The sequence below is a fragment of the Stegodyphus dumicola genome, chromosome 5 (assembly GCF_044657685.1).
Source record: "Stegodyphus dumicola isolate Sdum_Otavi_A_Nest chromosome 5, ASM4465768v1".
NCBI classification, from domain to species: domain Eukaryota; kingdom Metazoa; phylum Arthropoda; class Arachnida; order Araneae; family Eresidae; genus Stegodyphus; species Stegodyphus dumicola.
The window spans coordinates 16,200,659-16,215,687 of record NC_140772.1 but is presented as its reverse complement, the minus strand read 5'-3'; the positions used below and the strand labels follow the sequence as shown (position 1 = coordinate 16,215,687).

General features: G+C 30.4%; 1 protein-coding gene across 3 annotated transcripts in view; it reads right to left on the bottom strand.

Moving 5' to 3' along the window:
• Positions 1–15,029, bottom strand: part of LOC118191727 (RNA-binding protein 5-like) — a 78,647-nt gene that overhangs the window by 32,304 nt on the left and 31,314 nt on the right. For 2 of the 3 annotated variants that reach the window (XM_035362561.2, XM_085816468.1), the window contains exons 4-6: positions 14,837–14,902; positions 11,038–11,394; positions 1,109–1,178 (exon numbers count right to left, since the gene is read on the bottom strand). In XM_035362561.2, coding sequence (XP_035218452.1) covers positions 1,109–1,178; positions 11,038–11,394; positions 14,837–14,902 — 493 coding nt within the window. The remainder of the gene's footprint in view (positions 1–1,108; positions 1,179–11,037; positions 11,395–14,836; positions 14,903–15,029) is intronic. The other variant, XM_035362564.2, reaches the window with a different exon arrangement.

The following is a 15,029-nucleotide window of genomic DNA, read 5'->3' as shown; positions in this document are numbered from 1 at the left end:
ACTAAGTACTTTTTGTTAAACTTACCAGACACACATAAAAAGTAATATCTAAATATATAAATACAGCTGAACTTTGTTTTTACATTTCAAAGATATAATGTAAAAAGCAGATTTTAAACTATTCTCATGACAAAGAGAATTCAGAATATAAGAGCGCTTTATGGCGTAAGCTCTTGTATTATACTAATCACAAATTTCTTATAAATTCTGATTTTCAATGTGATTTTTTGGGAAAAGAATGAATGATTACAGCTGCAAAATACAAAATATTGCATTTTTCAAATCTTAGATTTAATGCATAACAAAAATCAAATATACATCACTACAAAGAGAAAATAATAAATGCAAAATATAGAAAGCATTCAAGAAAATTAAATATACAATATTTTGATATTTTCAAGTACTTAATTCAAAAACTTTTACAATGTACAAAATTCTTGAATGATAAGAGGAAAACTGTAAATTACTAATTGCAGTCCAAAAACATATCAAATTTTAATGTAAAGTAATACATTTATAATATGGGAATAAACATTCTGTGAAATAATATTTTTTAAAGTTATACTTGCTATGCTTTTAAAATATTATTCATTAGCTTTTAATTAAGTTGCCAAAGAGAAAGTCTGGAAATTTTTTTAATGCAAAACACATACCATTTTATTAAATAAAAAAATGGAATTTAAAATAAATACTTGAATGAAAGTAAAAATAAAATATATGTATACTACATACTTTTTTAATAATGCAAAATGTGAAGGAAGCAGTTTGTTGAGGGGGGAATAATACACAGAAACAAAATAAAGTAAATATTTAATATTTATCTTGTATTTTAAACTGGGTAACGAAATAAAGTTAAATTTTAACAGTGAGATCAAGGCAGGAAAAGTATCATTTGCTTATGAAGCAACACCATCATTTGTTTATAAAGGAAGACGATCATTTGCTTATGCAAGAAGAATATCATTTGCTTATAAAGAAAGAAAAGCATTTGTTTAATCAAAAATGATAACTAAAATCAATCAAAACTATATTCACATTTAATTATTCTGAAAACAAAATGACTTTTAAAAGCTCTTAAAAAAAAAAAAAAAAGGAAACAAATCCTCACCTGTTCCTTTTTCCCTTATTAAACGTATATCTTTCGGCTCAAGCCCGTATCTTAACACTTCTTCTCGAATCTAGGAGAGGGGAGATTGTTTTAGATATCATTCATTATTCACTAATAATGTGATGCCTTAAATAAAAGTACTTCATAAAATACATTTCAAAATACTATAAATTATATACACTGAACAAAATATAATACTGCAGCATTTAATTCTTATAAATACTGAGTTTATCTGAAAGTGAGACTCAATCAGAAAACCAAGCCCTAGTATGACTTTTTACGATGCTCATTATAAGCATAATCACCAAAATAAATCTTAGTTAAGATATTCAGCTTATTGCTGTTGAACCAGATTTATTTCTGTTGAACATAGAAAATGCCATGGTTCGAAAAACAAAAATTTATTATAGAGTAATGCAGAGATACACGTAGAGAGTGAAAAAGTTTACAGAGGTTATGTATATAACTTTACAACAGATCATGTTTTAACAAATAATAAACAAGACACAATAAACAACTAATCAAAAATAACACAAAGAAATATAAACAAGTAGAATGGGATTACAAATGTCTCAACACTCCCCCTTAATCGCACATTATAGAAAAGATAGAAGAATTACACAATTTTTAAACAGCTTAATGACAATAGTTCATAGAATTTTGTTTTGGACAGAGCCTTAGTTTACATATCTGAGATTTGTAAACTTGATTGTACATATTAAATTTTAATATTATTTTCTTTAACAGTCTTATGAGTGAACTTTTAATTTTATATCTATATGTTTCAGCCTATCTGAAAAGTTTTCATTAACAATACTTTTAATACATGAGTGGTTATCTTCAAAAATAGAGACATTTTTAACACTGGAAATTTCATTTACTACATTTTTTATCCATAAAACATCTTGAATACCTCTGCATAAAGCAATTATTTCAGCTTCTGTTGGTGAAAGTGCAATACACTTTTGCTTGTTACAGCACCACATAATAGGACAGTTTGACCAGTAATTGATTTCCTATCTTGAGTATCATCCCCCCCCAATCTGCATCTACATACAAACATAAGTTTGCCCTTTCCAAACCACCCTTTTTGTATATCAATTTTAAATTTAAGGTGTTTTTCAAGTATCTAAGAATTCTCTTTAGAGCACACCAGGCAACATCAGTAGGATGCTCCTGCAGTTGGCTTAAGCAATTTACTGCAAAACAAAATATCTGGCCTTGTAATATATGCTAAGTAAAGATCCAATTAATTCTTTGTATGAACATGAAATGCAATTCCTTTCTGAAAATCAGTTGCTGTAGATTTTGGTTCAATGGGAGTTTGGGCAGTTTTACAATCAGACATTTTAAATTTATCAAGTAATTTTTCAATATATGGTTTCTGATCTAAATATAAACAACCGGACTCAAACAATAGTCTAATGCCTAAAAATTCTGAGACACTTTTAGATTTTGACATTTGAAATTCTTTAGATAACAATGATATTATAATACTTGCTTCTTTTACATCCAGACCAGCAATTAATAAATCATCCACATAAAGAGCCATAATTACTTTCTTACAATTTAGATTTCTGATGAAAATACATGGTTCAGAGTCCAATTGCTTAAAATCTAATTTAATAACAAAATTAAGAAATCTCTGATACCATTGTCGAGGAGACTGTTTAAGACTCTTGCCTGGCTTTGTACGTTTCATCTCATTTTTTAGGTATAACCCATTTGCAGGAAATGGCGGGTAAATTTTGCAGATCCCAGACGTCGTTATCTTCCATAGATTTCATTTCCTCGCCCATACTCTTTTCCATAGTTCTGGTAGATTTAGAATATTTTCAAATGTCAGAGTGTCTTGTTATGCAAACATCACTTGGTAAGTCTCAGGATTAGGATACCTAACTGGTTGTTTCTTTTCTCTTCAAGATTTTTTCTGTTCCCGCCTTTTCATTTGAAGCATTTAATTCGTCGTTATCAGTATGTGAAATTGATTTGTCTTCATTTTTAATGTCATCATTGTCATTTTCACTCAAATCAGAACTATAGGGAATGTATTTTTGATTTTCTACTTTCTTCTTTTCTTCATTAAATTTAACATTTCTGGAAACAATGATGTGTCTTGTTTCTGGAAATGATATTTCATTGTGGAATAACCTACAAATATCATTCTGACAGATTTTTCATCTAGTTTCTTTCTTTGGGATGGTGGCACAGGAGTATAAGCATCACAGCCAAATACATGCATGTTTGTCAAATCAGGATTTTCACACTGTACTTCAGAAAATAAGGAACACGATTGTCAATTGAATTATTTGGGAGTCGATTATTTATATAAGCAGCCGTAAGTACTGCTTCACCCCAAAGGAATTTTGGTAAATTTGCCTCAAGTATCATTGTTCTAGCTTTTTCCAGTACATTTCTATTTGCTCTTTCAGCAACACCATTTAAAAAAGGTGTATAGGAAGGTGCAGGACCTATTTTTACACCTGCTCTTTTAGCAACTTCATAAAGTTCTCCACTGACATATTCTTTGGCATTGTCACAGCACAGTTTTGTGACAGTTGGATTCAATTTATAGAATAGTTCAAGTTCATCAACAATGTCACGTTTTCTTTCGAGCAGTCTTACTTCCATAAATCGCGAGTAGTCATCAATTACAGTCATGAAATACTTTTCTCCTTGGAGTGTGCGAGGTTCTATTGGACCACATATATCAGTGTGTATAGTTAAATGGTTTGGATTCTTTTATACAAGGACCCTTACTAGGCAATGTACTTTGTTTGGCACGAACACATACTTCACAAAAAGTCTCTTTTGCAGGAAGATTCATAAGTTTTAATTTTTGATCACAGCAGTGTCCTGATTTTCTGTGCCATAAATTATCATTCTTTAATGATAAAGCTGTATATAGGTTTGGTGAAAAATCACTAAAATATTGTCCAAATATCCAAATCTAAAATGTTTTTGTTTTCAATGTAAACTATCTCCTTTTTAAAAATTACGCTCAAACCTGTTGCCTCAATATTTTTGACAGAAATTGTCCGTTTAATTTTGGAACGTAAAGAACTTCTTTTAACATTATTTTAACACCATTCTTAGTTTTGCAGCAAATATCACCAATGCCTTCCACTTCTAAAACCGCCAATTAAGATGTGCATTTAAGAGTTCCAGTCTTAAGACTTAATTGAGATAAACAATTCCTTGTGAGAAGTTGCACTAGAATCAATAATAAATTGATCACGCCCAAGATTTCCAGCTATACAAGATATTTATTGCAGACGATGCATACTTATTACTATTTGAATTTGCCCACTTTTTAGAATTATCAAAACATTCCTTTTTGAAATGACCAGTTTTCCCAAAGCTATGGCAGACGCAGTTCTTTTTACTACAGAATTTAGCAGAATGTCCTTTTCTTTTACAATAAGTACAAAACAGTTATCTACGAGGACTAATAAAAACAGAGTTGTCCATATTTGGTTTAGAATACTTATTTTTATTTTTGCAATTTAACATAAGGGATTCAGAATCAATAAGTCTGTTTGTAACAAAATCCAAACTCAAATTATCACTTGGTTGATTTTCTAGTGATGCCTTAACATTTTCATATTCCTTCAGCAATCACATTAATAAAATGTAAATAATAACATCAAAGTCGCTTACTTCAGATCCTGAGATGCATAGATTATTAACTAAGTTCATTATGTTGTCGATATGTTGTCTCGTTGACACATCTCTAGATTTTCCTATAGTAACTAAATGTTTATGCACTAAAATTTGACTCACTGCTCCTTTAGCACTATATGTAGCTTGCAGTTTCTTCCATACTTTACATGCTGTGTCTTCACGTTGAAGAGAAGCAATAATATTATCACTTAAAAGCGCAAGAATTAAGGTATAAGCTTTTTCTGATTTCAAAACAGATCCTGAGATGCATAGATTATTAACTAAGTTCATTATGTTGTCGATATGTTGTCTCGTTGACACATCTCTAGATTTTCCTATAGTAACTAAATGTTTATGCACTAAAATTTGACTCACTGCTCCTTTAGCACTATATGTAGCTTGCAGTTTCTTCCATACTTTACATGCTGTGTCTTCACGTTGAAGAGAAGCAATAATATTATCACTTAAAAGCGCAAGAATTAAGGTATAAGCTTTTTCTGATTTCAAAACAGATCCTGAGATGCATAGATTATTAACTAAGTTCATTATGTTGTCGATATGTTGTCTCGTTGACACATCTCTAGATTTTCCTATAGTAACTAAATGTTTATGCACTAAAATTTGACTCACTGCTCCTTTAGCACTATATGTAGCTTGCAGTTTCTTCCATACTTTACATGCTGTGTCTTCACGTTGAAGAGAAGCAATAATATTATCACTTAAAAGCGCAAGAATTAAGGTATAAGCTTTTTCTGATTTCAAAACATCTGCAGTTCTGTCCGTACTTGCTTTTGTTTCCAAAAATGTATCCAATTCCTTTGCAATAAATACTGCTTGAACTCTTCGACAGCAAAGAGTAAAGTTATTAACCCCATCAAATGGCGTGACACCAAAAGCTTCCCTTTCACTTCCTCTTGAAAAAGACATCATTCACGAGAAACCAAAACAAAATCACACGAACGATAAATTATGACACTGGCATAGAAGGTTCAATGGGGGGGGGAAACAGAGATCAGCAGTGCATTTTAACTTTTGATGAACCATCCTCTGCTGTTGAATATTGAAAATGCGGTGGCTCGAAAAACAAAAATTTATTACAGAGTAATAAGCAGAGATACACGCATAGAGTGAAAAAGTTTACAGAGGTTATATATATATAACTTTACAACAGATCATGTCTTAACAAATCATAAACATGACACAATAAACAACCAATGAAAAATAACATACAGAAGTATAAACAAATAGAATGGGATTAAGTTTCGGAATACATAGGACCTGATAGAAAGCTAATGCATCGGATGTGACAGAAAGCTATACTTCTTTTTAACCGATAAGAATGCAATTACAAATGTCTTAACAATTGCAGAATGACCAAGTAAAATGTGCAAAACCCACACGAACACTTGATAATGAATGGACAAGGCTGTGATTAATAGGAATCTTTATAATAGAATCTGTCATGTTGTTGTGTTGCACACACTTACTGCACTCATGTGAAACATTTTCTGAATTTTGTGCCCTTTTGTAATTTCTGCACAGTCCATCATTTTTAAAAGTTTTTGTTGTGACTCTTATCCAGTAATTCTTCAAATTATCACTTGATTTATAATAGATTTAAACAGAATATTGTTATTTTGATCCTTAATAACTTCATAATTCTTAAAAATTCTTGTTCCCATCTTTGTAAGTTTTCTGTTAAAACAACATTTAATGTATTTATTAAAGGAAATAATATCTGGATCTTCACAGAAGATGAGTGCAAAAAGAAAGAAAATACTTCATCTCCGACGATAAACATGAAAAAGTATTCATGAGGTATTCATTCAACACGCAGCCAAAATAGTTATTTGGTAACTCATTATTCCACTGAATGTATTTATGCGGCAACCAAAGTAGCACATGTCTGTTTTAGTTGATAATTCAATGGATGCAGAATTTGCACAATTCTCTGATGCTTTTTTAGTAAATACAAATCGTTGTAAACTCAGGGAAAACACTGCAAAAAAAGAAGAATTTCTTGAAAAAAGGAAAATGTTTTATTATTGATGTTTCTTGCCTTTTTTAACTTTATCAACAGACTGCTGTTGAAAGGAATTCTTATTAAGCCCTCATTTTGAAACTTTTGTGTATTAACTCAAAGAAAAAGCAGTTGTCAACATGTTCACATCTATTCAGTGGGCCTGCAAATAATCAGAAAATATAAGAAAGGACTATTTTATCAAGTATAAGAAAGCAATCCTAGAGAACTTCCAGGATATGAATTATAGTTTTCTGAAAAGAGATGATACATTTCAAAAAATGGCCACAAAATTATGATTAACCTCAGTTAACATGTGGACAAAGGGAAATGCTAAGACTAAGTGTGGATAGAGTCTGCAACTGTTATTTTCTGGGTTGCAAGATCATCTGTGAATGGACTACAGAAAAAAGAGCAAAAGTTCTGAGCATCACATTCAAGCATTTATTCTTGCAATTGTACTGTAGATATATTCCCTGAATAAAGCATCATAACAGAGGACAGACAGCTCCTTTCAACAATACTAACTTAACTGTCTTTAAAAAGATAACAGTATTCAAGTTAAAAGATATTGAAGCTATTCAATGTGCACTTGCCCTTAAGTCGACCACATCAAATTTTTTAAATGAAATTTCTTTCTAACATGATTTCTACATATAAAATTGCAATGTTCTTAGATCAAAAATCTCAAAAGACATTTCATCAGCAGGAAGTCTTGCCAATCTATACCCTCCCCTTAATTCCACACATATATGTGGTTACCTGTATTTTGAATACTCACCTGAATGGAAAGAAAGACTTGCCTCTAATTATCACTATTCTTAGCAACGAATACAAGATAGATAGGTAAGACTGAACAAGTTTCAAGCACTATTTGTTCTACGAGGTGACCAAATAGGTCTGGTAATCTGGGATTTAGCCAAGGACTAACAGCATTTCCTTGAAAAAAAAAAAAAAAAAAAAAAAAAAAATTGTATAGAAACGATTGCTTGTCTTTAGACTTCTGATATTACAACAAAAAAAGTCATTCAAGGGCCATTTGCACTTGAAAATCAATAACTACATCGAAAATAGAATAGAGAGAAATCAGCATGGAAATTTTCTGGTAGTGATGTGGGTGAAGACTTCTCGGCATTAACCTTTTAACTGTCATGCCCGAGTTAATCTCGGGCACAGCACTGGTGTTCGAAAATGTCACCCCGAGTATTACTCGGGGTAATTTTTTTTTTGAGTGCATCGTATTGTTATACCCGAATATATATCGGGAGACGTTTATTTCGGCTTCATTTCTTTGTCAAACCCGACAGTATCTCGGGAAAAGTTAATGTGCGCTCAATTCAATAGATGACAGCCCTTTACTGAAGATTTCAAAGGTCAGAGGTTATAAGTTCTTTGGTTCAAAGTGCACAGGATCTTTTTGTTGTAAAATGGCGTCCAGTTCTTTGAAACGTTATATAGATGATTTAGATTCTTCAACCGAAGATGAAAGATGTGTGTCTGATGTGCAGTATTCATGATATTTCCATGGTCAGACTCAAAAAAAAAAAAAAAAAAAAAAAAAAAGATATACTCAAGCCGAAGATTGTTTCTGACTACAGTCTAACTATGGGTGGTGTAGATCGCTGTGATCAGGAAATATCCTTTCATCCAAAAATCCGAAAACGTCAGAAAAAATATTATAAAAAGATATTTTTACATTTACTAGACAAGGTACTTTGGAACTCATATTTACTCTATAAAAATGTATTTGGGAAACGTATTACATTTTTAGAATTTCGAATCCAAGTTGTAGAAGAGCTTTTACATAAATATGATGATGCAGCTTCTGGACAAAAGAAGTTGGCAGAACACCTACAATAGATAACCCTGCCCATCTTACTGAACGACATTTTATTTCCTGTATTCCTTCTACTCCTGTGAAACGTGAGCCTACAAGACAGTGCAAAGTGTGTTATTTGAAAAAGGATAAAAATGGGAAAAAGATAAGGAAGGAAACACGGTTCTGGTGTAGTGATTGTGGAGTTGGTTTGTGCTTGGAAAAGTGTTTCTAGTTGTACCACACAAGACTGAATTACTGAACTACTAATACGTATTCACTTTTCTTTATTTTTTCATTTATTTATTTTTTAGAAAATAATTCATTTTCTTTCATTTTTATAAAATAATAATGCTCTACTAGAAGCGAACTTTACAACTGCCATGTTGAGTGGCAGCCGCCTCAAGCAAATACGTAGTGGCTACAAAACTTCAAAAATTTTACCCATATACTTCAAAATATCAATTTTTAACTACCTAAGTATATTTTATTTTGTACTAAACATTTGAAAAAAATTTGACAATTTGTGTACCCAAATCATCAAAATAACTCGACAGTTAAAGGGTTAAAATCACCAATAGCTGTATTGCCACTGCAGACTACATGATCAAGGAGGGCTTATTTAGGAATAGATCTATTGCTAGATATGAGATTATGACCAATGGTTCTACAGGAAATAGAAATGCAAGAAATTCAGATCTGAATTTGGGACTTGAGTTTTATGAAAATGATCCTCAGAAAAAGACAACACGTCTGTAATTTTTAACATATGTAAATTTTCTCAGTGAATGACGAATAAATGCAGATGCTTGTACATGAATCTATGAAGTTTCTAGTAAATCAGCAAATGCAAAATGAATAAATGTAAGTAATATTATAGTACCTAGTAAATATATTTTATGCATTGTTGGGTATGAAAAATCTTTTTAAAAAGAGGCCTAATGCATCTTCTTGAGCAAGAATTAATATAAAACTTAGTTTAATTTTGAGGATAATATAGCAGTTAAATTTATAAACATTATCATAAAATTACATTTCCAGATTATTTCTAGATGCAAAAAGTACTTTTTTAATTTACTGAGAAAGAAAGAATCAAAATACTCAGAAATGCATTAAAAAAGCTATTATAATAAAAGGACTTTTAAATTCTGGTAATTTATTTAATATCAGGTTATTTAATTTTGTCAAAGCTTTGAAATATATGCCATAGTGCAGATACGCATTTTACGAACATACACTTTTATTATTACATCAGACAATACAAAATCTTGTTAAAATTATATTAAAGAATGGAATGCTATGTGATTAGAACATTATGTTCTGTGATTACCAAACTTTCAGTGTAATGTTAGTTCAATATCATACTCATTAATATTTTAGCCTTTTATTCTTAATACAGCAACAGAACAATTGCATTTTATTGTATAAAAAGGCTAAAATTATGAATATTTTAAACTTATTAGCACAAAGGGGCTTTGTCCCTGAAGGGCTATTGTTTTTGCTATAAATGTCTGTTTCACTTTTCAAACTGTTGCCACCATTTTAAGAAAAAGAAGGAGTCTAAAATGAAAGAATTGAGTGGCAGGTAAACAGAATTTTATAGATCTTTAGTCCAAAGGGGCTTTGTTCCTGAGGGACTATTGTTTTTGTTTTGTGATTTTGCAGTAAAAACTTTAAAAGGCTGTATCACTTTTAAAATCGTTGCCACCATATACTATTGGCCTGAATTATATTTGATGAAATTAAAGAATGAAAAATCTGCATATATGTATATTTCTCACATTGTGATAAAACAATGGTACATAGAACCAACGAATTTTGAATGACATAATACTACTGTGAATATGGGCATGTGGAAGCCAATATTTGAATTTTGTTTTACTATCTATTTCATATTTTGTAAATCTTTAGCAAATTTTTGATTAACAAACTCAAAGACTTCAAAACGAGCAATGGCAACATTGTACAGAAAAAACATTTTTATCTCCAGCGCGTGAGTCTATGTATGAGAAATTCTAAAGATTTGCTCAATTTAAAACTATTTTGCGATATTGCTCTTAAACTGAATTTTATGATCTAAGTGCGAAGAACGTGACATTTAATAAATAAAGGTAACAGACAAAATGTTAAAAAAAAAAAAACACCCATTTGAACGTAATTTAAAATCTGAAATCTTTTAGATTTTTATTTATTAATTGTTTTCTTGGTGATTCTTTTTATTCAATGAACTATACGAGTGGCTGAGGGGGGGGGGAGGAAGAGAGAGAGGAGATGGATAATTGAGTTTTCAATACACACAGTTATTTAAACATGCAGAGATTATACACAGAAAACACAAATCTAAAAAAGACAGGTTTTAATAAGTAGATACAAAATAAAAAGATTTGAAAAAATTTCCTATATAAGCAAATTTTTGTTTCAATCACTTACTTCTGATTCTGTTACACTAACATCTAATCCTCGTACCATCAGAGTATTATTAGGAATCTCTTCCCTCCAATCACGTTCTCGTGACATCATTCTGTCTCGGTCTCGATCTCTTCTATCTTCATCTCGATCATAAGATCGCTCCCGAACGCGATCCCGACCCCTATCCCTCTCACGACTACGATCTCGACCTCTATCGTAATCTCTATCTCTGTCATAACGATCTCTTTCATGACGTCTTGGTCTCCTCTCTTCTTCATCATTATATCCATATGAATCTCTGCGACTGAATTTACGTTCATGAGAGTTTTCTGAGCCACCACCATAGTTATCATTTCGAAAATTTCCACCAAACTGATTCTATAAAATTTAACAATTTCAGATTTAATATTTACATGTATACTTTTGAGAATGAAAACAAAGCTATAGATCATATAACACATGAAATGTGAAAACATACATTGTAATAAAATTTAACTTTAAGACAAAAATAATGCTTAGACTGATGCCAGTTTTTTATTTATTGAAACAAACCCTCCATGAAGGATTAGGTATTACACTTGCTAACAATATACTGAGCAAATTTATGTAAAATGGCTGAAACCAATGCTCTCCCAAACTAATTAAAAAAAAAAAAAAAAAAAAAAAAAAAAAAAAAAAAAAAAAGCACAATATCTCAAAGTAAACAAAATTTCATCTCTAAAGTCCCCCCCCCTGAATAATTACAAGCTCTTAATAATGACAAACAGTTACACTACTGAGGATAAAAAACTGTAAAACTGGCAGTTAAATGACACATTATTCATTAAAAGGAATAAAAAATTTTATCTTACTTATATACCAATTATTGGTTTAATAAACAAAATGAATGATTACTATTTGTTTTTTAAATGAATGAAAATAATTTGTTTTTTACCCACTGGTAGATAAGTTTTAAATGTTTAATTGCTCTAGTTTTTAACCATGTTCATGGAAGACTGGTTATGTTAACATATAAATATTCTTGTATGTTACTAGATAACTATATACAGACTAAGTATACAGTATTTCATAAAAATAAAATAATAATAATTTTTCTCAGTTTTGACAGATTATTTGTATTAATGTGATTTTCTTTACAACTTTACATTAATGAAATTCCTTTTCAAAGATACAGCACTCAGGTATTAATAGAGCTGCTTAAGAAAAAATGCTCATCAAGTTCAAACTATTATAAACTGGATGCTTTACAGAATGAATAAATCTAAGATTATTAACATCACCACACCAATCTTTTAGTATCCAAACACATTCGGAGCACTTTTTCCCCTCGAAAACACAGTATGGATACACTATATATAGTTTTTTTCATTTCTTTTTTACAGATATTAATTATGGAATATCAAAGTCTAATATATACTATTATCCTGCACACAATATTAAATATATGTGAAATTTTAAGCAAATTTTAGAACAATTTGAAACATCCCACATGAAAAATTATTGCAGTTATATATAAAAAAGTAATACCATAAATTACATCATTTTATCTAGAGAATGAGGTATAATTTTAAGGATATCTTGAAAAAAAAAAAAAAAAAAAAAAAAAAAAAAAAAATCAGAATATTGAAGTTTTTATATGAGATTTTTCAACAAATTCACAATGTCATTATTTTAATAAGAGGCTGCAATTTCAAAAATATTGAACATATAAATATTCTGGTCTGTCATTCTCTAAATAACTTTATACAGATCAAATATACAATGTTTTATAAAAATAAAATAACAATAATTAGATCTATCTTTGCACCACGTAAGCAGATGCATTTAAAGTTCAAGATGCTATATTCTTATTATTAAATTTTCATCCAGATACTTAAAGCTCCTTAAATCTATAGGTCCCACCTTCCTTTTGCTTAGCTTTATCTGTTTTGGTTTTTAAATTCAGCCTGTTTGTTTTTTCTGGCAATTTTTACTCTGGGTAATGAATGACACTTTGATTCATTTATTTGCTCCATCTCGAGCTTACTAAATCCTTTGATTTCATATACACCATACTGTATATCTATACAATTTAGAATACCTAGTAAATCTCAAAACCCTCTGTTAAATTGTATAATAGCCATATATGCCCCTAATTCCACAGACACATCTATTGGCATAAATTTCCAAAAAATACCATTTAAACTTTTGTTCGCATTTTGTCTTTCCTTATAAGCACTTTTATAAGAGTTTCTGCTCATATAGCTTTTGTATACAGGCTTAAGACTATGAGTAACATTCTTGGGCAGTCCTTTGGATTTGTCTGCATACAACTGATGCAGCTCGCTGATATTTACACCATGTGTCTTGTCCAACTGGACACTGACCATGCATAGGTTATTTTGCACTAAAAGAAAATGTGAAAAAATGGAGCAATTATGGTACTTTCTATTCCTTTAAGTTACATACATTGCTCCTGGTTGTAACTCCATAGTAATTTTGAAGTTTGTCAATAAAGACAAAAAAAGATAGTGAGCATCGTTGATCAGTCAAACAAGACCTTCCCCCCTTTAATTTTCTACACCTGGAACAGCACTTCTGAATATGACCTGTGCATTCATGCTTGCTAACACTATTTAAACATATACCTTTCACATCACAAACCACTTTCAAATTCATCTGTCGATGAGCAACCTTTTAGTTTTAGTCCACTTAATTGCTTTATTAACATCACATTTTACTTCCTTTGTAACCCATTTCAGAAATTTATGTTTACTTCGATTTTTTTCATCTCTCACTAGACTTTTAACTCAAATGTTAGTAAAAATAATCAAAGACTAATATAAATCTAATTCAACCTCGTATGCTAGTGAGAAGCATACGATATCGACATGCAAACAATAAAAATATTGCATTTTATTTGAAGTAATTTCATGTTGCTGCAGAAATTATAGAAAAGGTTCTTTTATTTTCCTCTCTTTTCTCCGCCTTTTAAATTATATATATATATATTTAAAAAAAAAAAAAAAAAAAACTGTTCATGCCCATTTCTGTTCTTTGACTGAAGACTTTCGCCGATTTAAAATGTACATTTCCCATTTTTTCGTGTTTATAAAAATTCTTTCTAATTAACATAGAAACAGACACAGACCTTTTTTGGAAAGCTAAATAATCAATCGATCCAATGAATGAACAAAAGAAAATTGGCATTTTTAGCCAAAATTGGCCTTTCCAATACATGCCGATACTGATTAAATCTAAGATTACTAAGATTACTAAGATCACCACACCAATCTTAAACAAAAAAGGTACTTGTTAGTTGTTCGGTAACTGCCAATATACCATTGAATAATCTAATCGATCTATTGATGCTTTACGGTGATGAAATCCAGTTTTTTTTAAAATTTATTTCTGTCAGATTTTGTTTTCGCATTCACATTTCAAAATGGCATCAAATGGATTAAAATTTTTTTCAGCTTATCTTAACCACAGTATGCATTCTTAATATGTAAGAAGACAAACAATGAGGAACTGTACCACACTGCCACTTATTCCTCCATTTTGCTGATCAAAATTATGTTTCTATTGTTTGCATGTAAATGCAATCTCAGAATTGAAAATGAGACTGAAATTTAAAAAAGGGGGAGAAGGTATTAAAAAGAAGAGAAAAATAAACAAAAAGCTCAATTTTGTAAAGAATCTGGAAACAATTCTATGGTTGTTAAATTCTCAGAGCTAAAAGAATCAGTGCTATAAATGATATTTTTGGCTATTTATTGGCAGGCACCGAATGCCCAACAAGTACCATAAAAAACAAGTAAATCTTAAGCACAGAACTTACTCTATTAGATGAAGGATTCAGAGGAAGAGGAATTGGACCAGAAAAAATAGCCGGATTTATGTCGGTCTGAAAATGGAAAATATCTTATACTATGACATTCAATTCAGTTGTTAAGAAAATCAGAAATTACTTTAAAAAGCAGACAACTAAAATTTGAGCTAGAAGACCTTTGAAATAGAAAAAATATCATTTT